The following is a 25,229-nucleotide window of genomic DNA, read 5'->3' as shown; positions in this document are numbered from 1 at the left end:
TAACTTTGAAAATGTCTCCGCCTGAGATTAATGCAATGACTTCATGATTTTCCTCTAGCCTTGCACTCGGGGGGGGGGGGGGGGGTTGAGTTCAAGTTTCGACACTGCTGTTGTTTTGGGTTTAAAATTACAACAACCCAGTGACTTTCTAGGTCTTAATGGTCCCCGAAGAAAAGAGACAAGGGAGGAATTGTGGTGTTAACTTTAAGGGGCATTGAGTTCGATGAGAGAATGTGCAGAACGAAAGAAGAGAAGGCAGTGATCAAAATCTGCCAGCAAGAAGTGGGGAAGGAAAAAATGTTGAGATCATCTTTCCCATTAAGCTGTTAGATGGACCTTTATAAGGTGACTTCACTTCTCTGCTCCAGAGCTCTGTCAGTTTTCTGACGAGGAGAGATGGGTTTTTTTCCCCCATTTCATATTAGATTTTCCAGATGTGATAGGCAGAGGGAAGGTTTGGTAAATAAAAAGATCTCAGAAAGAGCATGCTCATTTGGCAGAAGCAAAGTGACCTGAGAGAGACTGATGTCAGGCAGCTGGTGCGCTAAGACCCTGACTGTTATGCTGACCAATATTGTCTTATTGTTTCCTGGTACTCCCCCTCTCTGTAACCACATCTTGTCATACACTTAGGGTATCTCTACACTAGAAATGCTACAGCATTCTTCCATTGACCTAGTGGTGGCTACACTGGGGCTTAAATCAGCTTAATTACATTGTACAGGGTGTGAAATTTTTCACAGCCCTGAGCAAAGTGGTTCTGCTGACTTAACTTTGCACTGTAGAATGCCCTTAGATTGGAAGCTGGCCCTGCTGAAGTCAAGAACAAAGTGCCCATTAAGGGCCCAGGATTTCACCCTATGATTTGGCACTATGCCTTCGGTGTCAGTGGTGCGAGTGCTGCATTAGTGAACGTGACCATGAATGGAAGACGGATCCTCTCCAGACCGGTGGCAAAGACGACACCTCCTGAGCCTCACCACTGTCTGGATTCACTTGTAGAAGGTGATATATTACTATCCCCATTAAAAAAAAAAAAAGACACATACTGACAGTTTCAACAGGAAGAGACAACCGGGCAAGAGGTGAGCCGAGAGCCACGTCTCAGGCTTTGCAAGTTCCCATCAGAGGCACGTCATATGATCATAGTAACATAGGACTGGAAGTGACCTTGATAGGCCATCTAATCCAGTCCCCTGCACTGAGGCTGGACTAAGTATTAGCTAAACCATCCCCGACAGGTGTGTCTAATCTATTCTTTAAAACCTTCAGTGATGGAGATTCTACAACCTCCCTAGACAATTTGTTCCAGTGCTTAACTACCCTGACAGATAGGAAGTTTTTCCTAAATGTCCAACCTAAATCAACCTTGCTGCAATTTTAAGCCAATTACTTCTTGTCCTGTCCTCAGTGGTTAAAGAGAAGAATTTATCACCCTCCTCTTTATATCAGTCTTTTACATACTTGAAAACTGTTATCATGTCCCCCCTCAGTCTTCTCTTCTCCAGACTGAACACACTCAAGTTTTTCAATCTGTCCTCTCAGGTCATGTTTTCTAGACCTTTAATCATTTTTGCTGCTTCTCTGGACTTTCTCCAATTTGTCAACATCTTTCCTGAAGCGTGGTGCCGAGAACTTGAGGCCTTATCAGTGCTGAGTAAAGTGGAAGAATTACTTCTCGTGTCTTGCTTACAACACTCCTGCTAATACATCTCAAAATATTCACTTTTTTTTTCTCCAACAGTATTACATTGTTGACTCATATTTAGTTTGTGATTCACTATGGCCTCCAGATCGTTTTCTGCAGAACTCCTTCCTCAGAGGTCATTTCCTATTTTGTATTTGTGCAATTGATTGCTCCTTCCTAAGTGGAGTACTTTGCATTTGTCCTTATTGAATTTCGTCCTATTTACTTCAGACCATTTCTCCAGACAATTTCGAATTCTAATCCTGTCCTTCAAAATGCTTGCAACCCCTCCCACCTTGGTATCACTGGCAAATTTTACAAGTGTACTCTCTATGCCATTATCCAAATCCTTTGAGGATATCAAATAGATCTGGACGCAGGACAGATCCGTGCAGGACCCCACATGATATGCCCTTCCCGTTTAACTGACAACCATGGATAACTCCTCTTTGAGTATGGTTTTTCCCACCTTATAGTAGGTTCATCTAGGCTATATTTGCCTAGTTTGTGTATGAGAAAGTCATGTGAGACAGTATCAAAAGCCTTTCTAAAACTGAGATATATCATATCTACTGCTTCTCCCCATCCATAGGCTTGTTACCCTGTCAAAGAAAGATATTGGGTTGGTTTGACCTCATTTATTCTTGACAAATCCATGTTGACTGTTACTTTTCACTTTATTATCTTCTAGTTTCTTACAAATTGATTGTTTGTTTGCTCCAGTATCTTTCTGGATACTGAAGTTAAATTGACTGGTCTATAGTTCCCTGGATTATCCTTATTCCCTTTTTATAGATAGGTACTATATTTTCCCTTGGGATCTCTCCTGTCCTCCACAAATTCTCAAAGATAATTGCTAATGGCTCAGAGATCTCTTCAGACAGGTCCTTAAGTGTTCTGGGATATATTTTCTCAGGCCCTGCCAACTTGGAGATGTCTAGCTTGTCTAAAGAAAAGGAGTACTTTGTGGCACCTTAGAGACTAACCAATTTATTTGAGCATAAGCTTTCGTGAGCTACAGCTCACTTCATCGGATGCATACTGTGGAAACTGCAGAAGACATTATATACACAGAGACCATGAAACAATACCTCCTCCCACCCCACTCTCCTGCTGGTAATAGCTTATCTAAAGTGATCACTCTCCTTACAATGTGTATGATAATCAAGTTGGGCCATTTCCAGCACAAATCCAGGTTATCATACACATTGTAAGGAGAGTGATCACTTTAGATAAGCTATTACCAGCCGGAGAGTGGGGTGGGAGGAGGTATTGTTTCATGGTCTCTGTGTATATAATGTCTTCTGCAGTTTCCACAGTATGCATCCGATGAAGTGAGCTGTAGCTCACGAAAGCTTATGCTCAAATAAATTGGTTAGTCTCTAAGGTGCCACAAAGTACTCCTTTTCTTTTTGCGAATACAGACTAACACGGCTGTTACTTTGTAGCTTGTCTAAATAATTCTTTTAACTTGTTCTTTCCCTGTTTTAGCCTCAGATCCTGCCCCACTTGCACCCAAGTGCCATTATGGAGGCACATGAGCACAAGCCAAAAGCATGAAGAGCTGATGGCTTCATAGATCAATTTGATTGGTCACTCTGCTAATCCACATCTAGAGCATGAACCCTAATTTGTCTCTGAATTTAGCTTGCGTTAAAGGGCAATTCTTGCCTCATCCACAAAACAGAGCTTGAAAGCAGGATCCGTATTCCCAAGGCATGTTGGACCTGATTCTCCACTCCCGTTTCACAGCCACATGATTCCATTGGCTCCTCTGCAGTTACCCACGCTTCACAGCAACATAAGCGAGAGGAGAAGCAGGCCTATGGTATCAGATGGGCGTTGCATCATTTAACACAGTGACGTCAGGACCTGCCCCGCAAATGCCATCTCACATCAGCAGTCCTTTCTCATGCAAACACTCCCATTGACTTCAATGGCACTTCTCACAGGAGTAAAAAAAAAAAAAAAACATTATATGGAAACCAAATCTGGCCCTAACTGTGTCTACAAGAAGCTCATGAACATAAACTGACTGTGAAAAGGGATTACAGCTCTTCCATAGACGCACCTTTTCAAGTCAGTGAACATGGGAAATGTTTCAGGGCTGTATCTGGCTCTAGGCAGGGGAGAACTGTCATATCAGCTGCCATGGTTAAAAAACTACCTTCTGAGCAATAATTTCCAAAGGAGACTGAGTAATTATTTTACTCAGATAAGCATGGGAACATTGTGTAAAAATGTGTACCCTGTAATAGTCAAGTGCTCTAAGCAAGGGAATTTAAAGCTGTCAACAAGGAGGGAAATACCAACTTTTTAAGATTGAAAAACAGTCATAAAAAATTCCTGGCTCCCAGCCTAGTCAATACTGTAGCGAGCCACAGTTTCAGATTCACATTTTTCCTTCTGGGATGGCGTCTGTTGTTTTTTTCCTTACCATAACATAAGGCTTAACATGCACATCTTAACTCTGAACTCTGCAGGGCCATAGCCTCAGTTGGTGTCAGTCAACAACGTTGACTTTGGTGGTGCTACACCCATTTACACCAGCTGAGCATCAGGCCATGTTTCCTTAAGGGATCACTAAAGCATCTGTAGCATGAACTTGAGGAGTGGTTCACATGCAAAACAATGCTGCTAACATGGAGTGAAGCTCATCGGCATTGAGCTGTGCCCTGTGCACCCCCTGCCTTGCCAGATCGTGAGAGTTTAATGCCCAAAACTGAAGGGCTGGAAAACCAGGAAATGTGAGGTTAAAATGACACTTCCCACACAACCTTAACTCTGTCCCCGTGGGGATGGCATGAGGAACTGGGAATATGACAGTACCTTAGCCCTCCATAACTACTCTTGATATTTGCCCTGCACCTGGCACAGTTCCAGTGTACCACACCTGTTCATAGAGACTTCACTGTGTTCTGTTTCAGAGTAGCAGCCGTGTTAGTCTGTATTCGCGAAAAGAAAAGGAGTACTAGTGGCACCTTAGAGACTAACCAATTTATTTGAGCATAAGCTTTTGTGAGCTACAGCTCACTTCATCGGATGCATGAATTCAGTGAAGTGAGCTGTAGCTCACGAAAGCTTATGCTCAAATAAATTGGTTAGTCTCTAAGGTGCCACTAGTACTCCTTCACTGTGCTCTGTGATTCGTTGATCCAAGGAATACCTGAGACTGGTTGCACACAAAGGCACAGTCCTGGGAGCTGCCTGAGGGACTCCTTCGGGAAAGAATCAAAAAGAGAGAGAGAGAGAGAGAGAGTGTGGGTGGGTGGAGGGGGGCGGGGGAGAGGAGGGCAGACTCACAGTTGGGTGGCACAAGGATTTTTTCATGGCCACCTGCCTCAGCATGTGGATTTAGGAGCACTTTCAAATAGCTCTAAACAGAAACACTGCTGCAACATTAACTCTGGTGTTACTAGGCATTACCCCATAATACTGCAGGCGGGGGACTAGAGTGGGAGCCCTGCATGGTCTCTCCGGAGAATGTAGGGCTAGCAAAGGTGGAAGCACTAGCGTTCTGGGATTAGACCACACAGTGGTTAAAGACACCAGTGCCCCATCTACACCAGCGCTGCCGTTATTGCAGCACTGCAGAAGCTGCACTGGGGCTAGAACAATGGTAGGAAACAACATACTCCATGTAGACAAGGCTCTGGAAACTGATGTTCTCTGCCCATCCAGGAAATGGGCACATCACAGCAAACAGGGCTGATGCTAGCTGCCCCCACTGAACAACCCCGAGGGGCAAGGTAGGCTGTATGCCCTCCCCACTCTGGAAAAGCAACCCTGCCAGCAGAAGTGTCCATTGCAATGACCTTGCCCACTCAGAACTGAGCCTGTCAGCTCATTTCTTACCACCTGCTAATTGGCTATAGCTTTTGGAGATGCCAGCTGGGGCTGGCTTTGAACCCATGGTGGAGAAAGCCAGGATTCCATCGCCTATTACCAATCCCTCTCTCCCATTCTCCACACTGCATTGCCAACCATGCATGAGGTGTGTATTTTTAGGAGAATGGGAATTATATTCAGTTCAGCAGGTTTGTACTTGCTAAAAATGAACCCTATCGCTGGTATTATTTGCATTTCAGTAGGGCCAAGAGATGCCAGCTGTGATCAGAGCCCCATTGTACTAGGGGCTGTACAAACCGTGCCTGTCCTGACGAGCGTACTGTCTCTGTAGACAAAGGGTGATAGAAAGGATGCGTTCTCCTTTCCTTACAGATGGGGAGCTGAGGGGCAAGTCATTCCCTCTCTGTGCAAGGTGACTCAGGCCGCTTGTGGAGAGCCAGGACTGGAATCCAGAGCACCTGAGTTGCAGCCTTGTGGCATAATCACAAGATCAGCCTTCCTCTAACCTATTGCCATTTCCAGCCAGTATAGAAATGCTAACACCTTGGCTTTTCTTCAAGCACTGGAGCTGTTAGCATGGATCAAAAATAATCCTCATCATGTCAGGTGAATCTTTTAACACTGCATACTTTTCCCCATCCCTCCCCGAAAGTACCCATCGCTGAGGTTTGACCTAAAGCACACTTTCCTATCTAATAACAAAAATATATCTTGGCAGCCTCATGGTGCAGCAGCTGGGTTTATTTTTCTGGCACTTGAAATACCCTCCCAGACCCACAGAACAATCCATCTCTCACCTGCTATTTATGGAGTTCATCTCACAAACCTAATGGAGTGAGTGAGTGCTGAATTCACTCCCATTAATGTGCTTGGTGTCCAGGTCAGTGCGGGAAGCGTAATGGGAATTCATTTTGAAAATCAATGCGGATGTCAATGGAATGGCGTCCCTTGAGGGAGCAGCATGCTTTTACTGGAGCTCCCCTGCCACCTGCTTTTTTGCCCTTTTTTTATAAACATCTTCGCAGTCAGGGAGAGCTGTGGAGCCATTAGTCCTGCCTTAAATTGCTGTTTATTTTTTAGTGCATTCATCAGCTTCCCTACATCTTCAGTAGATGCCAAATCACTTTGGCGGAATGGCCCCCGACAATCAAATCTACTCCCAATGCCGTTGAATTCTAACATGCCTCATTCCCATGACTGTTGGGCAGCAGTAGCCATAGGGGAGATTTGACATGAAGGAGGTAGAAATGATAGATGAGAAGAGGCAGCTTATGGTGTGATGTAAAATGGCTGCCTTAGCGGTTAGGCCTGTGCAACAATAATTAAAATACACCGTGGCCTGAGGATGTGAATACCTATGAAACTGGGATCCTTTTTTGTTTTTCATACAGGCATCTCCACAGAGGTGGGCAGCCTGCAGGGGGTGTCTGGGCTGAGGAGCAGATGGGGATGTCTGCCATTTTATTTATAACAGCAAGACTTGATAAATGCAAAGTAATGCACATTGGAAAACAATCTTAAGTACACATATAAAATGATGGGGTCTAAATTAGCTGTTACCACTCAAGAAAGAGACTTTGGAGTAATTGTGGACAGTTCTCTGAAAACATCCAGCAGCAGTCAAGAAAGTGAACAGAATGTTGGGAATCATTAAGAAAGAGACAGAAAATATATTGCCTCTATATAAATCAGTGGAGGGCAAACTACGGCCCATCAGGACTTTCAGTCTGGCCCACGGGATTGCCAGCCCCATGGCGCAGTGGGGCTAAGGCAGGCTTTCTGCCTGACCTGGCCCCACACTGCTCCTGGAAGCGGCCGGCACCATGTCCCTGCGGCCCCTGGGGGAGCAGTGGGGAGAGGGCTTCAAGCGCTGCCCTCGCCTGCAGGCACTGCCCCCCCCCCCGCAGCTCCCATTGGCCAGGAGTGGGGAACTGCAGCCAATGGAAGCTTCGGGGGAGGTACCCACAGGCAAGGGCAGCGCGGTGGAGCCAACTTGCTCCACCCCATGCCCAGGAGTCACTGCCAGACATGCTGGCCACTTCCGGGAGCAGTGCAGGGCCAGGGCAGGCAGGGAGCCTGCCTTAGTCCCACTGCGTGCCGCTGCCACCCTGGTGCCATTCGAGGTAAGCGGTGCCAGGCTGAAGCCCGCACCCTGAACCCTTCCTGCACTCTACACCCCAACCCCCTGCCCTGAGCCCCTCCTGCACCAACCCTACATTCATGGCCCTGAGTACAATTTCCCCACCCAGATGTGGCCCTTGGGGCAAAAGGTTTGCCCACCCGATATAAATCCATGCTACACAGATCTGGTCACTCCATCTCAAAAAAGATATATTGGAATTGGAAAAGGTAGAGAAAAGGGCAACAAAAAGTGATAGGGGGTATGGAACAGCTTCCATATGAGGAGATTTATTAATAAGACTGGGATTTTTCAGCTTGGAAAAAAGACGACTAAGAGATATGACGGAGGTCTATAAAATAATGACTGGTGTGGAGAAAGGAAATAAGGAAGTGTTATTTATTCTTCATAAACACAAGAACTAGGGGTCACCAAATGAAATTAATAGGCAGGTTTAAAACAAACAAAAGGAAGTATTTCTTCACACAATGCACAGTCCATCTGTGGAACTTTTCCAGAGGATATTGTGAAAGCCAAGAGTAACAGGGTTCAAAAAAGAACTAGATAAGTTTCTAGAGGATAGGTCCATCAATGGCTATTAGCCAGGATGGGCAGGGATGTAAAACCATGCTCTAAAGTGTCCCTAGCCTCTGTTTGCCAGAAGCTAAGAATAGGTATCAGGTAATCACTTGTCTACTCTCCTGAAATCACTTGATTACCTGTTCTGTTCAGTCCCTCCGAAGCTCCTGGCATTGGTCACTGTCAGAAGATCGGATACTGGGCTGGATAGACCCAATATGGTCTTTTTATGACTAGTCTGTATTTATAGAAAATAGGATCAATTTGTTTGTATCCTTGTCCCTCTCCTTTAGTATGCTGCCTGTCTTCATTATCATTGCCATACAGCCCATTTATGTCAGCTAGGCTGGTGCAAAGGGGCTGAGAGGCAGGCATAAATTCCCCCCCTGAGGAATACCTCCGGGCAGGGGCACCCTGTACTGCCTCTGCAACAGCCCCAGTTGCAGGGGCAGGCCAGAGAACGGAGAGGATGGATCTAGGATGTAGCCAGAGTGGATCTGTGCTCTGCCTATTCTGTGCCCCAGTAAAGCCCCATACAGGCCATTGCAGCAGAGGATGCAACTCAGTGAAGTCATCTGGACTGCCCTAGCCAGAGGCCACCCCCATCTCAGCAGGCACTGAATAGGGGAGGCAAAAACTGCATTCCCTCTGTGCTGGTGCAAGCACTGATGCAGCCAGCAACCCAGCTCACAGATTCTCGGGGCAGGGACTGTATCTCCGGAGCCTACAATACAGTGGGGCACCAGTTCTGATTGGGGTCTTTAGCGACTATAGCAACATAAATATTTAATAATAATGATAAGTGTCCAAGGACACTGAGGCAGCTGTCTACTCCCCTGAAAAGCACCGAGGGATTTTTAATATCCATGCAAAGAAAACAAGAGTTAGGTTTAAGTTCTTCTCTAACCCCATTAATGTCAATGTTAAATATTGATTTTTTTGTTTAGTACAAACCACACAATAAAGTTGAGCCACGCTCCTGGACTTTTACTAATGTGCTTTTTCTGTCTCAATAGAAAAAGTTCACAGTATGATGGGGGAAAATACATCAGTAGTGAAAGATCAGCAGACAGATCAATTTGGTGCCTTGACATGATTTAGAGGACTGAAAAAAACCACCTCCTGAGGGGCCATTCTTCTCTCTGTTGGTCGTGTCACAAGGACAAAGAGCCACATTCTGATCTCAGTTTTACCAGTGTAAATCCAGAGTAGCAGCATTGACTTCAGTCTAGATTGGAATCTGGCCCAGATTTGGGGATCTAGAGAAGACAGATAAAATTCAAAGATCCCTCATTTGTCCTTCCAGTGATGTCCCAGGTGGAACATGATCTTTATAACAGCAACTTTCACTTACATCACCCAGTTTCTTACATTCTCTTTCAATAGGATCCCATGGTCAAGTTAGGAGAAACAAACCTTACCTGTGATAAGTGATGGTTAAAGACAGTGGATTGTTTAGGAGATGTTTACTAATAATCACGGAGGAAGATAAAAGGGTGTGGACTAATCAAAATCTCATTTTAGAGCTGGTGTAATGTCAACACACCAGAGTCATCAGCAGGCAGGATCAAACCTGGGATCCCTGAAACTTATGTCTTTTAGCTCACACAGTAGGAGCGGCTCATACACTATCGCTCTTAGCCAGAGGTTCTTAAACTGTGGGTAAGGACCCTGTGACAGGGTTGTGACTCCCCACCACAGCACCTCCTCCTGTTCAGTCTGGGAATTAGCTCAGTTCATGCAGAGCGGCCTCTGCCGGTGGTGTCCCGTCCATCTCGCCCTCGATTGGCATCTCAACCCATGTTGCACCCAGCTCACACCATCCTCTTCAGGACACTGCCCTCCAGTAGTGCCCCCAAGTCCACACTCACCCCCTTCCGGGGGGTGGAGAGGGGAAAGAGGGTTAACAGCAGTCTTTTCAGTTCGCTCCTGCCACAGTGGCCAACCACAACCCCTCAAGTCTAGCCCCTCTGTTCAAGGGCCAGTTGCAGTCTGTCACAGCCACCCTTCCACAGCCAGGTGCTGTACAAGGAGGAAGGGGGGGGAAGAAGAGGGGAGACCCAGGCCAGCCCACTACTCTGGGTCCCAACCCAGGGACCCTCTAGTGGCAGCCTCCCTGCCCTCCTTCTCTCCCCTTGTCTAACTGTCCCTGGGCCACTTCCCCTCTGGCCCTTTATACCCTCTAGGCCCTTTCTATCAGGGCCCACAGTCTGGCAGGTATTGGGCCAGAGCCCTTCTATGCTTCCCTGAGCCTGCCCAGCACTGCTCCAGCCAAGGTACCTGTCTCCTGATCAGGAGACAGACCTTCCCCCACAAAGGTCTGGGACAAACTACCTGCTACCTTCCTGGGCAGCCTTTATATAGGGCCTAGCCTAGCCCTGATTGGCTCCCAGTAGGCCCTTTCCTGGTTGGCTGCCCTTCTGCACAGCTGCTCTGGCCTAATCTAACCCTATCTCTCATAGGGGTGGGGCAGCTGCCCCACCACAGACCCCATTTTAATGGGGTCGCTAGGGCTGGTGTTAGACTTGCTGGGGCTCGGGGCTGAAGCCAAAGTCTGAGCCCCACTGCCCGGGGCTGAAGCCCTCAAACTTTAGTGCCCCTCACAGCGGCAGGCTTGAGCTTTGGCCCCCCTGCCTTGAGTGATGGGTCTCGGGCTTCAGTCCCCCTTCCTAGGGTCGTGTTGTAATTTTGGTTGTCAGAAGGGGGTCAGGGTGCAATGAAATTTGAGAAACCCTGTTCTTAGCTAAGGCTGTAGCAGAGTCCTCAGTCTCTAGCTGGGCTAGGTGCCACAAGAGGGGGACAGAGCAGCACCCCAGGCAGGCCTGGGTTATACTGGGAAAATTCTGATCTCAGTTACAGTGGTATTTGCCAGCATAACGGAGATCAGAGTCTCCCTTTGCAGGTTTTATCTTGTACGTCGGAGCTGCACTCCAGCCACACCCCCATCTGCAGTCATGCCCCTGACACACACTCTACACCGAAGCTAGGAGGCTGGGGTGGCCAGTTCTCTGGGCTTCACTTTACCTGGACTTTCCCCAACACTGTGGGATTTTCAAACAGCTAGTTACACCTGCTTTCCGTCTGGTGCACACAACCAGAGAGGTACATAGGGTTGCCAATTTTCTGACTGCAGAAAACCGGCCACCCTTGCCCCGCCCCCAGCCCTGAGGCCCCACCCGCTGCTCACTCCAGCCCCTCTCCCTCTGTCATTTACTGTCCCCCACCCTCGCTCACATGCTCATTTTCACTGGGCTGGGGCAGGGGGTTTGAGTGTGGGAGGGGATGAGGGCTCCGGCTGGGGGTGTGGGCTCTGGGGTGGGGCTGGGGATGAGGGGTTTGGCGTGTGGGAGGGGGCTCTGGGCTGGGGCAGGGGGTTAGGGTGTGTGGTGGTGAGGGCTCCAGCTGGGGGTGTGGGCTCTGGGGTGGGGCCGGGGATGAGGGGTTCGGAGTGCTCAGGCTGGGGGGTGCAGGCTGGAGATGAGGGGTTTGTGGTGCAGGAGGGCTGGGGATTGGGGTGCAGGGTGCAGGCTCTGGGAGGGAGTTTGGGTGTGGGAGGGGACTCAGGGCTGGGGCAGGGCGTTGGAGTGCGGGGTGCAGGCTCCAGGCAGCGCTTACCTCTGGCAGCTCCCGGAAGTGGCGACATGTCCCTGCGGCCCCAAGGCAGAGGCTTGGCCACGGAGGCTCTATGTGCTGCCCTCGCCCACAGGCACCACCCCCACAGCTCCCATTGCCTGGCCAATGGGAACTGCAGAGCTAGTGCTCGGGGTTGGGGGCAACACTCAGAGCCCCCTTGGCCGCCTCTCCACCTAGGAGCTAGACCTTCTGGCCGGTTCCTGGGAGTCACGCAGAGCCAGGGCAGGCAAGGAGCCTGCCTTAGCCATGCTGCCCCGCTGACCAGACTTTTAGCAGCCCGATCAGCAGCGCTGACCGGAGCCACCAGGGTTCCTTTTCAACAGGGCGTTCCCGTTGAAAACTGGATGGCTGGCAACCCTAGCCGCACAATGTAGGTGGATCAGGGAACCAGGGTCTGAACTTCTGCCTTCTTACATGTTGCAAAAGGCCAGCTTTTTAACTCCCATGGAGAATTAGATGCTTAGACACTTTTGAAAATCCCACTGGGAACCTATTTCCATCGTTAGGTACCTAAACATCTTTAAAGCTCTGGCCCAAAGCACCTAACACACCTTTGGGTGCTGTGTAAATAATAATACTTATTATAATACTGTTATGAGCCAGGTGAAACCTTGTTATGGATTGAGTTAAAACTTTGTTGAGATTAATGGATGTGAATGCACTCTTCAGTTAACATAACTGTAAGGATAAATTAATCACAATCCCCCACCTAAAACAAAAGGGTTATGTGATCCTGCCCGAGAGTTTTAAACTGTGTGGGCAGAAGAGTTTTTGCTGAGTACTGTAAATTCAAGCAGAGGCCTATAAGTATGGTACAGCTCTGGAAGAAGCTGGAGAGAGAGTTTTGGGGTCTGGTGCTGGCTAAAAGAGGTTTAGGGCTGTAAGCAATAAAGCTATCCCCTGTTTTGGGTTCCTCCTGTGTTTGGAGAAGCAGGACTTTGTACATTCCTTGTAAATAAACAAGATTGCATCAAAGAAATATCAGCCTCTATCATCTGTTTCTCGTCCCAACTGGAACACTCACAGGCTTTGATTCGCCACTTGGGTCAAAACAGAGTAACACTACCAACCAGTGGGCTCCATTTCTTGACTTCACTGGGAGTTTTCCCTGGACAAAAACTGCAGGCCAGGGCCTGTTACTTCTGCATATTTATCTGTCAGGCACATAGTCTGGCAGGCAGCTTGTTTGGTTCAGAAGTGATGCCATGTGTGAACTAAGGCTGTGATCCAAGTCCAGATCTTAGTGCACAGGTGTCCACTTCACAAACCCACCATCTCAATTCGCACTTATCTGCCCCACTGGGCAGAAAGGTTCAGGATTGAATGGACATGGAGACTGAGCTGTCTGTCTCTCCTCTCGCAAGAAACAAATTTGTAACAGTGGAACAATTAACCTTGGGCTGTGGTAGATTCTCCATCACCTGACATTTTCAAATCAAGACCGGATGTCTTTGTAAAAGAGCTGCTGCGGCTCAGACAAGAAGTTATACCCTCGGTGTGGGAATTAGTGGGTTACGTTCTTTGGCCTGTACACTGAAAGACAGACCGGCTGATCATAATCCTTATCTATGAATCCCTATGGGTGGTCCAGGCAGATCACAGTTGAGGCAAACGAGCAGTTTGCACTGTTGTTGACTGTGCTGTGCCAGCTCCATGGAGAGAGGATTTAATTCCCCAGGACTGTCAATCAGACACTTTTCCTATTAACACTACATTAGTTAAAATCACAGCTATAAAAATGGTGACTTCAGTACCATATGACTAGAGTTTTATATGTATTGTGATTACGTGCCTCACCTGGGAGCTCTTGAAACCACTTTAACTAAACTGGCTCTGCTTTTCCAATATATATTTCCTTGTTTTTATGGGGCTTACAGCCTGGCTGTAAAAATTCATGCCTGGTTCAAGTGCTTGAAGCACATTTATCGGAGAGCTGGGATGGCAGTGGGATTGCTCTGGATCACTGTAGGGGCATTGGGTGGAAATAGAGTTAGTATTTTAAAATGTATTTTCTCCTTCAGCAACAGTGCAGAGGCAGTGTTAGGTAGTGGCTAGAGAAGGGGACTTTGAGTTAGGCCTTGCATCTTTTCCCACTTCACCTGGTGTAAATCAGAAATAGCTCTCTTGGAATCAATAGAGTTACACCATAAAACCAGTAGGAGAGGAGAATCAGGACTCTGGAATGCCTTCCTGCTCTGCCATTGACTCAATATGTGACCTTGGGCAAGACACCTCACTTCTCTGTGCCTCGGTTTACCCTGCTGTAACTAGGATGTAATAATCCCAAACAGGTGTGTGGTGAGGCATATTGAACACCTGTCTCTAACGCCTCTGGGGAGTTCTTTGGATGAGAAACACAGCTCACTATTTAAAAGCTCCCATTTGTAAACTGGTGTTCCAGTGAGTTCATGATGATGCTAGGGCCTGATTCATGGCAGATTTGTGCCTTGTGTAGTCATTTACCCCTGTGCAAAGTGAGCGCAAAAACGGTATAAAATGCTTCCACTGTATGCTGGTAACATGGTGGACTCACTGGGCACAGGTGTGAATGGCTGCCCAAGGCAGGGAAGAATCAGGCTCCCTTGCCTCAGGATGTCCCAGCAAGGCAAATGCAGTCAGCCACCTGCTTCTTTTATTCCCTCCTCAGGATCAATTGGGGCTAAGCTTGAAGGCAAGAACTTGGGAACTAAAGAACTTGTTTAAAGAGGCCCTTAGGAGCCCTTCAGTGGGAGCCTGGTTTAATTCTTTCCTATGCAGAGACCCTGAATATATTCTCCTCTTATGCTGGTTTGTCACCAGTGTGACCTCCTTGACTTCAGGGAACATTCTCCTGATTTTCACTGGAGTAAATGAGAGGAGAAATAGCCTCCTATTCCTGTCAAGTGCTGAGAACCTCCTGCTAGGTGACTTCCATGACCCGGCCCTCAGTCCATTTGCTCCACGACCACTTAATTCCTTCTGTTTCCCCATATTCCCCTGCAGAGAAGGTGACATTTGATGCTGCCAGTTTATAGTTGCACCATTGGACCCAGTTTCCAGTTCCTGGGTGTATTTGTGTGTGTACATCACTAATCTAATTGCCTCTATGATGAGATAACTGGTTCTGTGGATGAAGGGAAAGCAGTGGACTTGTTATTCCTTGACTTTAGCAAAGCTTTTGATATGGTCTCCCACAGTATTCTTGCCAACAAGTTAAAGAAGTATGGGCTGGATGAATGGACTATAAGCTGGATAGAAAGCTGGCTAGATCGTCGGGCTCAACGGGTAGTGATCAATGTCTCCATGTCTAGTTGGCAGCTGGTATCAAGTGGAGTGCCCCAAGGGTCGGTCCTGGGGCCGGTTTTGTTCAATATCTTCATTAATGATCTGGAGGATGGCGTGGACTGCACCCTCAGCAAGTTTACAGATGACACTAAACTGGGAGGAGTGATAGATACGGTGGAGGGTAGGGATAGCATACAGAGGGACCTAGACAAATTAGAGGATTGGGCCAAAAGTAATCTGATGAGGTTCAACAAGGACAAGTGCAGAGTCCTGCACTTAGGACGGAAGAATCCCATGCACCGCTACAGACTAGGGACCGAATGGCTAGGCAGCAGTCCTGCAGAAAAGGATCTAGGGATTACAGTAGATGAGAAGCTGGATATGAGTCAACAATGTGCCCTTGTTGCCAAGAAGGCTAACGACATTTTGGGCTGTATAAGTAGGGGCATTGCCAGCAGATTGAGGGATGTGATCGTTCCCCTCTATTCAACATTGGTGAGGCCTCATCTGGAGTACTGTGTCCAGTTTTGGGCTCCACACTACAAGAAGGATGTGGAAAAGTTGGAAAGCGTCCAGCAGAGGGCAACAAAAATGATTAGGGGGCTGGAGCACATGACTTATGAGGAGAGGCTGAGAGAACTGGGATTGTTTAGTCTGCAGAAGAGAAGAATTGGGGGGGGGGGATTTGATAGCTGCTTTCAACTACCTGAAAGGGGGTTCCAAAGAGGATGGCTCTAGACTGTTCTCAGTGGTAGCAGATGACAGAACAAGAAATAATGGTCTCAAGTTGCAGTGGGGGAGGTTTAGGTTGGATATTAGGAAAAACTTTTTCACTAGGAGGGTGGTGAAGCACTGGAATGAGTTACCTAGGGAGGTGGTGGAATCTCCTTCCTTTGAGGTTTTTAAGGTCAGGCTGGACAAAGCCCTGGCTGGGATGATTTAGTTGGGGATTGGTCCTGCTTTGAGCAGGGGGTTGGACTAGATGACCTCCTGAGGTCCCTTCCAACCCTGATAGTCTATGATTCTATGATCACCTAGGTGGCTTTGTCAGCAGATACACACTAATTTAACGCCAGCACCAATAACTGTCTGTTTCACATGCTGAGGAATATGGTGGGTTCCTGCATGACTATGTCACTAATAACCATAAGCAAAACCATCTCCCTCTCCCTGAACGCCTGAGCATTTTCCTAAAGAATCTAAAGTTCAAATTATTAAGGACAAGGTTCATAGATTCATAGATATTTAGGTCAGACGGGACCATTATGATCATCTAGTCCGACCTCCTGCACAACGCAGGCCACAGAATCTCACCCACCCACGCCTGCGAAAAACCTCTCACCTATGTCGGAGCTATTGAAGTCCTCGAATCGTGGTTTAAAGACTTCAAGGAGCAGAGAATCCTCCAGCAAGTGACCCATGCCCCATGTTACAGAGGAAGGCGAAAAACCTCCAGGGCCTCTTCCAATCTGCCCTGGAGGAAAATTCCTTCCCGCCCCGAAATATGGCAATCAGCTAAACCCTGAGCATATGGGCAAGATTCACCAGCCAGATACCCAGGAAAGAATTCTCTGTAGTTGGCATGAATCATTAGTGCTTGTGAAAGGCACCAGATGGGCAACCCTGGAGAATTAAATCTTGTCTTTATCCACAGCCTGAGGGGCGGTGGGAACACAAGTTTGCCCTTGCTGCCCCGCCAATGTGTGTTAGTCATGATCTGGAGGTGAGAATACAGTTTAGACTCCCATGGCCTATTCAGTATTTGGACCGCCTGCAAAGCTGCCATTGGATTGGTGGCTTTTGCACTGTTATTTTTAAGTCCATCGCAGCTGAGATCTCTAGACAGGTATAACTTTGACGACTGAAAGTAAGTGCCTAATTGAGTGGCAGTGGAGTGTGGCCTGGGGGTAGAGCACTTGCCTGCAGAGCCAGGTGATGGTGACCCAAGAACCCAGTGAGTGTTCTTGGGTAGGCCACTGTACGTCTCGCTTTCCTCCTCCGCCTTTGTATGGTGCTTGTAGAGCTATAGCTAGAAAGGGCTAGCTGTTTACATGCTAATAATCCTCATTGTATTTTTCTCACACAGACACTCTGAGGAACATTCCCTTGGTGAGCCATGGTCCGCGCTCCTCCCCAGCCGAGCTAAACAGCTCCAACCACCACCTGCTCAGAGAACGCAAGTCGTCAGCTCCTGCCCACTCCAGCCAACCTACCCTGTTCACTTTCGATTCACCTGCCAACCACGTCCAGACCACCTTGTCTGCCAGCGCCCCACAGGACTATCTCTTCCTGCACCAGTGTATGAGTCGAAAATCAGAAAATACAAGGTACAGTAGGAGGTCTATGGGCAAACATAGGGGGAAACCCTGTAACATCAGCAATGATATTCCACCCTCAGAGCTATATCCAGAGGGAGCGCTGGCGGTTGGCTACAACACAGGCATTCTGGGGGGTCTACTTCCAGCTCTGCCACTGACTGGCTATGTGATCTTGGGCAAGTCATTTAATCTCACATATCTGTCACTGACATGAATGAGAATTGTGCCTTGATCAAAGGCATGATGTCAGCCTTACTGCATCAGTGAATCTAGGCAGCTGAAGAGAGGGCAATGCTGGCTCTAAACTGTCTTAATGTCCCCCCGATCCCCAGGGCTGACGTGGGGTGGGGTAGCCCATGGCATAATTTAGAGCAGCCTTGTGGCTTATCTACATTACACCCAGCTGTAAAGACTTCCAGGGGGCTGTTCCAATGCTAGGGATTGCCAGCATGCAGCTGAACTGTGTCCAAGCCCTCTCTCCCTCTCTATGTCCATGACATGCCCCCTATGCTGGAGTGGCTGAGAGGGGGCAGCAAAGAAGTGACTATGCCAGCTAAAGGAATCCTAAGCTGCCCATCTTTTTAGCTCCTCTGCAGTGCAAGAATCTGACCCATCGTTTCCAGTTTTAACCTTTAGGTAAAGCTTTCTGGACAAAATAACCATTTTTCTATTTCAAGGGAAGGGTGGATTTGCCTGCTGTTTGACACCCTTCTGACGTTTCATATGGTGACTGTGCAAACCTGCTGTACCCCAGACCTTGGTTTGCATCACAGCTGTCAGTCACATTCAGTGAAGTATTTATGGGAGAATGGCAGCCATCCCACCTCCCAGCTGGAAGGGCTGCCTTAAACAGTGAAGAGCCGGTTTGCAGAGTATAAGCAACGAGGAGGGACTACTGAGAGAACAAGATGGGAGTAAAGGTCACAGCACAACTGGATTGCTGAGATCAGGGGCTTTTCCTGAGTCCCCACAGAATTTCCCTGCTGCATCTGTCTTTCACTAACAATAAAAAAAATTAACTTCAGATGGAATTAATGAAACATTATAAATAACCTTCCTCATGGTCCAGCTGTTAGACGCCTCTTGGAGACTAAAGACCATTTTGCACACATCCTCTGCAAGCCTAGTGACAGAGGAATCTGAGACAAGGAGGAAAGATAACAAGGGCTAGATGTCCTTGGATTAGGAATAAGACAGCCCCTTACGCCAGTGACCTGGTCTAGCGCTGTGCAAATAATGGATTTTTTGCTTCACTGATAAGTCTGAAAAATTGGAGGGGGGTGTGAGGAAATAGTTTCAGGCTGCAGTGAAAATAATTTTCAAATGTTCAGTTAATCGAAAAGTAAAACGAAACTTTGTTTTGGGTTGAACAGCATGTTTTGTTTTGATTTTGAGCCTTTCAAATTGGTTCTGAATTGTTTTTAAAAGTAAAATGACAGGAAATTTCTAAACAAAAAGTTGCTCCAGACTGAAAATATTGAAACGTTTCATTTTGAAAAGGTTGAAATGAAACATGCCCAGATTAAGAATTTTTGTGTTTTGTTTTCAGCACAGGAATTCGCAAAACATTTTCATGTCACCAGATCGGCATTTTTCACTGGAAAAAATTTACACTCGAAAAATGTTGCCCCGCTCTAACCTGGACTCTATAGAAATAATTCGAATGCCCAGAGAAGCATCTGCAGGTACATTAGCTGGGATAAAAATGATAAGGGCTGTCAACCTTCATGATCATGATATCAGCTGATCTCCAGTAGGGGTCTGGAAGAAAATTCCTTCCCTGACACATGGTTACAGCCCAGAGCAAGGTGTCAGGGCTCCTTGGTACTGTTCCCATGTAACCTCTCTGGGTCTTACCCAGCTGTAAAATGGGGATAATAGTCGCTATGTGGCAGCAGCGTTAGGGGGAACTGACTAATTAACCCTTGCAAAGTACTTTCAGATCCTCAGATGAAAGGCAAAGCAAGGCTCTTTCTCTGGGGCATCTGGGGTAAGTCACTGTCAGAGTCAAAATACCCGGCTGGGACCCAGGAACCAAATTCCAAGGGCTGAGTATCCACTTGGTGAAATTCAGCATTGTCTTGTGATGCTCAGTCTTTGTTCAAATGAGTCTATTTCTTAGCGCCATCTTGTGATGGTTTCTGTGAACAGCAGCACCTTTATCACCACACATTGTGGGAAACATGCCTGGATCTTAAAATAGAAACAAAACCATCCTCTCGCTGGCCCTTGCCTACCCCGTGTACAAAAGTTACGCACCTCAGAAACAAATTTCAGCTCCGCTGTGTAATTTACTGCAGGCAAAATCTTCCCTGGAACACTATTATCAGTGGCACAACAAGGCCACACAGGACCCTGGTTGAAGAAGAGGTTAGGGACCCATTTCCCAATTCTGAAATCTAAAATTTTCTTTGTCCCCAAACTACCCACCACCCCCCGACATCCCCATTTCCCCTACAATGCCCACAACTCACCACATTGCCCCCAACATACCCCACTCCCCCTGACCCTTCACCCTGCAGCCCCCCAACACTCACCACTCAGGGAATTGTCGTCATTGGAAATCCGACAAAAACAGTCACAAAAACATTTCCATTAGTCCTAGTTTGGGTAATTTCCTTTTAAAACACAAATCTATAAGCCAACCAGATTTAGTGCTTTTCATTTATAAATCTCAAAGTGTTTTGCAGAGGAAGGTCAATATCATTATTCCCATCTGGAAAATGGGGAAACTGAGGCGCAGTGTGGAGTGAGGTGACTTCCCAAGGCCACACAGAAACTTAATGGCAGAGCTGGAGAAAGAGCCAAAGTCTCTTGACTCCCAAGGCTCCCCCAGCTCCGGGGCTGCAGCGGGGAGAAAGGACTCCTCCGGCCCTGGAGCTGGGAGAGAGACGTCTCTCCCATCCCTGCCACCGCCACGGAGCTTGGGCCAGGAGAGAGGCATCTCTCCCATCCCTGCCATAACCCCAGAGCTGGGTCCAGGAGAGAGGCATCTCGTTCCCCCCCACCATCCCCGTAGCCCTGCACTTTCCACGCTCCTCCAAACCCCCATCACCTCACCCCACTGCCCCCACCCACCCTACACATCCTCCACGCTCCCCTGTGTGTGTGCCAGTGCTGCTGATGTGCAGCCCTTGATGGGTTCCTGTGTGGCCGCGTAAGTGTGCATCTTAGAGGGAACACAGCTTGCTACCCCAAATGGAGTGACCCAGATATGTCAACTTGAACACAATGGATTAGATAAAACAATAAAACAAGTTTATCAACTACAAAGAGAGAGATTTTAAGTGAGTACAAGTAATGAGGCATAAAAATCAGAAATGGTTACATTAAAAATAAAGATAAAACTCCTCCTGATGCCTAAATTAAGAAACTATATAAGATTCAAAGCAAAGTCTTCTCACCACATAATTTCAGCAGGCTTACTGCCCAAACTCTTTACATCAGGACCACTTCTCCCAGAGCCCAACAGCTGCTTCCTTTGTCTCTTCAGGTGCAGTGAATGCACTGGACAGGGAGGGAGAGAGACGTGCTGGGGGGGGGGCGGTGTTGTCCTGTCTCTTTTTATAGTTTCAGTCCCCCTCTTGGAAAACATATCCAGCTGAAACCCAGGAGACACAGAGTCTATGTGGAAGGATGTTCCCCACTGGGTTTTTTTTTCACCTGTTTGAACTTCCTTTGTTTTCCCTCCCTGTTTGATGACTCCGTTTACCACTTAAATGCAAATTTAGCAGAGCATACTTTCCTTTGTGTTAGGACAGACCTGTTTGCCAACTTCTGTTTGGGCGGGCTGTGGGGTTTGGAACAGAGGGTAATAACATCACATAGGAAAATCTTATAACTTCACATACAATGTTGCCACACATATTTTATCAGGACAAGACTGACCTGCAAATTATGAGTTTTCCAATGGTACCTCACAAGGCACACTTTGTACAAAAATGATAACAATAGGGTGTGAACACAGGAGTGCATTCTGTCACAACCAAATCATTCCTTCCACAGGGAAGGGCTCTGAATCGGACCATCAGGGAGGTGGAGTTTGTCCAGCCCTAGTACACAGCCAGGGGGCTGGCCCCCTACAGCTCAGATCCCAAGTTAACCATGAAAGCTCTGTGCCTCTGAATTCCCTTCCTGCTCCCCTCCTGTTGCTGCCCCCAGGTTTCCCCTCGGGATTTTGTTCTGTGGTGGAACCAAGTGAGGCAGGTGTCTTTCTCCACTTGTACAGGCTGGGGAGGCACAGGGGGTGTAGCACGTGACTTGCCCATGATCACCGAGCAAGTCAGTGGCTCTCCAGACGCCCAGACCCCTGCTGTAGCCATTGGCCACACTGCCTCGGAGAGCTAAGCCACACCCTTTCCTCTTTCCTAGGAGCGCCAGTTTCTCCCAAGCCACAAGGTCCTCATTCTTCATGAGGAGCGACACGGCCGTTCAGAAACTCTCCCAGGGCAACGGACACTGTGTGAACGGGGTCGGCGGGCAAGTCCACGGATTCTACAGCTTGCCGAAGCCCAGCAGACACAATTCGGAGCTCAGGGACAGTGCCTACGACCTCCCGCGGAGCTTTGGCTCTTACACTCACACCAAAGCCAGCCTCACGGGCTCTGACACGGATAATGAGGAGGTCTATACCTTTAAGACTCCCAACAACACCCTGTGCAAGGAGTTTGGGGAGCTCTCCACGGACTCCTATGACATCCCCGTCACCCCTCTTTCTGTATACCAGATCCCAAGGACATTCACACTGGACAAGAACCACAACACGCTGGCCGTGGCCTCCAGTGATTCATCCGCTGCTCCCCCACCCCGGCCCCCTAAACCAGGGCAGATAGAGTCACGGTGGGGCAGCCCCCAGCAGCGCCCGCCGAATGGTGAAAGCATAGGTATGGTCTCCGTGGCGGCTACCATTCCCAGGAGGAACACATTACCAGCAGTGGAGAACAGCAGACTACATCGAGGTAAGTGTTACATTTAAACGGGGGTGTGGTGGGGCAAGGCATCTTTTCCCAGATATCAAGTTGAACAGTACAGCCAAAGATGCTGACTCCCTTAGAGAGAAGTGGAGCCAGATGCTCAGCCTGTGTAGATCAGCATAGTTCAACTGAAATTAGTGGAGGTGCACTGGTTTATTCCAACTGAGCAGCTGGTGCTACATATTAAGGGGATGGACTTGTGGCATATATGAACACCCCTGAATTTTTGGGTATGTCCAAATTCTGTAGTTGGTTCTTGTCTGTATAAAGGGCTGAACCGAAACCCCAGATTCAGTCACCCCCAAACTTTGGGGAAGTTCAGATCTAGATCAAAACACCGCCTTTCAGGCCCATATTTTTCTCAGCTCCTGCCGGTACATTTGACTTTTAATTCAACGTATGGCCAATGTTTTCAAAAGCTGCCACTGATTTTGGAGGCCTCGAAGTTTGGGTGCCCAACCTGAGATAACTAAAGGTAATTTTCAGTGCTCTCCAGGCCTGATTTTCACAGCAGCTGCAGCTCCCATTGACTCTGACTGGAGCGGTGGTTCTTCAGCACCTCTGAAAATCAGAGTCGGGCCATCTCCAGCTGGACACACATACCATGCACTTTTTAAATGTTTAGCGTAAAGCTGCAAGGAACTAACTGGCCGAGGAGAATAGTTAATGTAAGGTGGGGCCTTTCCCTCCAGGACACCCATTCCAGGCTGAGCTAGGTCAGCTGCAGCCAAATGCTGTTACCACCCTCACTAGCCATCAGTGAGGATAAATGAATAAAACGGCTGTGGAGTACTTAGACCAACCTGTTTGAGATGGGATAGAAAAAAAAGAGAAAAGACTTGCACAGTTTCAGAACTCCTTGCGCAGATACCCATCCTCTGCTAACCTAAACGCACAGCATTTACGGTATAGCAATAACCAGCCATAGTTAAAGGTGAGCTGTTGAGGGCTCCATGTGTCAGGGGCACTATTAGAACTAGAGGAGTCACAAGCAGGCGCCGTGTGTATTGTGAATCCATGATTTGTGTTTCAGCTTCTTCCTGTGAGACTTACGAATACCCCCAGCATGGTGGCAGCAGCACAGTTCAGTCAGCAGAGTCTGTGAATGACGGGTTCAACTCATATCTGGTAAGCTGATGCCACTCTCACCCACTCGTCAGTGTGTGTCATGTGTCCCCCTCAGCCACAGAGGAAGTGAGTCTGCCATCCATGTATGCAATGCACACATTCCATGCCCCAGGACCGGCTTTGCCTCCGGTACAATTCCGACCGGCCCCTGAATGCGCCTGGAGGATGCCATTTTGTTCTACAAAATGGCGTCCATACAAAGTACATGCCAGGTCATGCCTTCCATGGCAAGTGTAGAATTTTGTGCCTTACTGAAAATGTCACTGTGACTCTGCCACAGCTGCCAGCTTGGGGACCTAGGGCTTGAGCTGGCTCCATTGACTCAATGGAAGTTTTGCTTTGACTTCAGTGAAAGCAGAATTGAAGCCTTCATCCTTCAGCTCATGCTGGAGCCCTGGAAGTCTGGTTCAATCCTGGTGATGACCAACTTAACAGTTGTTTACTAGTAGCTAGATAAGCTCACGCTATTGAGAACTGAGATTTGATTTGGATGCTTACACAACATCCTGCGTTTTAACCATTCGACCAAACTACAAATGGAAGTGGTGGATTCTCCATCTCTTGATGTCTTCAGGTCACGACTGGATGCCTTAATGGAAGATGTGCTTTAGCCAAACACAAGTTATGCAGGGGTAACTGTGTGAAATGTAAGGGCCTGTGATATATAGGAGGTCAGACTATATGATTTAATGGTCTTTTCTGGAAATATAATCTATGAATCTGAATCTATGATTCTGCAGAGCTGGGCTGGAAATGTTGCCAGCACAGACTCTATCATGAGAATTCTGATATTTCCTGCTTCCTTTTGAACTGGAAATACCATTAAACCAGCCTCTTGCACTGCATTTCTGTCATGGCTGGAGCCAGGACATGCAGAGATACATGAGAAACAGAGTTAGCTGAACTATTTTCTAACCTCCTAGAAGGTTCAGTTCAGTTTGAAGTTTGCGTGAGTTTATCTGGATGGATTCCACCATCCCATCTTTAATCCCCACCCTGAACTTGGAGCTCAGTGAGATGTTTTGATAAAGATCATTATCAGAGCTGTGTGCAAAATTCACAGTGGAAATGAAAAAGCTCATTTCTGAGTTTGCAGACCTTCTGCAATCATGCTCTGAGGCCACACAAAGGGGTCCAGATCTGGGAATTCAAACCATCCTCCCAGCTCAATATCCTTGTGATACTCAGTGCCTAACTACAGCATCTTGAAAAGCCAGAGTTCCTGAGCTGGAGGAATTGAGATCCCGAGTTATTTACAGGACATTACAGGGACACTGTAAATCCAGTCCACCTCACAGCAGGCTGTCCCAACCATCCCTGTGAGGGAGCCAGTATCATGATGGGAAGTGGCTAAAGTGTAGTGGAAGGGCCAATGGATGGGACCTGCCTTCCAGGAGAGGTAGAGGAATCTGATCATTCCTCACGTAGTGATGTCACATCCGGAGACTGGATAGAGTTGTGGTTGGAGACATGGTCACTAGAAATACTGATAGCGGGAAATGTGGTGAGGTAGCCTTGTTTACTTCCCTACTGGCTGTGAAGTTGGGTCTCAATGGACATCTAGACAAACATCCACAGAGTGCTGGGGAGGATCCTGTGCTTGTGGTACATATTGGTATAAATGACATAGGGAGGTGTAGGAAGGAGGTCTTGGAAGCTAAATTACTATGCTGGGGTTA

At 47.7% G+C, this 25,229-nt stretch overlaps 1 protein-coding gene across 2 annotated transcripts in view; it reads left to right on the top strand.

Annotated features, from left to right (window-relative positions):
- Positions 1 to 25,229, top strand: part of GAB2 (GRB2 associated binding protein 2) — a 183,331-nt gene that overhangs the window by 144,533 nt on the left and 13,569 nt on the right. For both annotated transcript variants that reach the window (XM_074955580.1, XM_074955586.1), the window contains 3 exons: positions 17,218 to 17,458; positions 21,821 to 22,407; positions 23,456 to 23,550. In XM_074955580.1, coding sequence (XP_074811681.1) covers positions 17,218 to 17,458; positions 21,821 to 22,407; positions 23,456 to 23,550 — 923 coding nt within the window. The remainder of the gene's footprint in view (positions 1 to 17,217; positions 17,459 to 21,820; positions 22,408 to 23,455; positions 23,551 to 25,229) is intronic.

This window comes from Natator depressus, chromosome 1 (assembly GCF_965152275.1).
Source record: "Natator depressus isolate rNatDep1 chromosome 1, rNatDep2.hap1, whole genome shotgun sequence".
Classification (NCBI taxonomy): domain Eukaryota; kingdom Metazoa; phylum Chordata; order Testudines; family Cheloniidae; genus Natator; species Natator depressus.
Note: the sequence above shows the minus strand (reverse complement) of the source record. Positions and strands in the feature narration are given on the sequence as shown.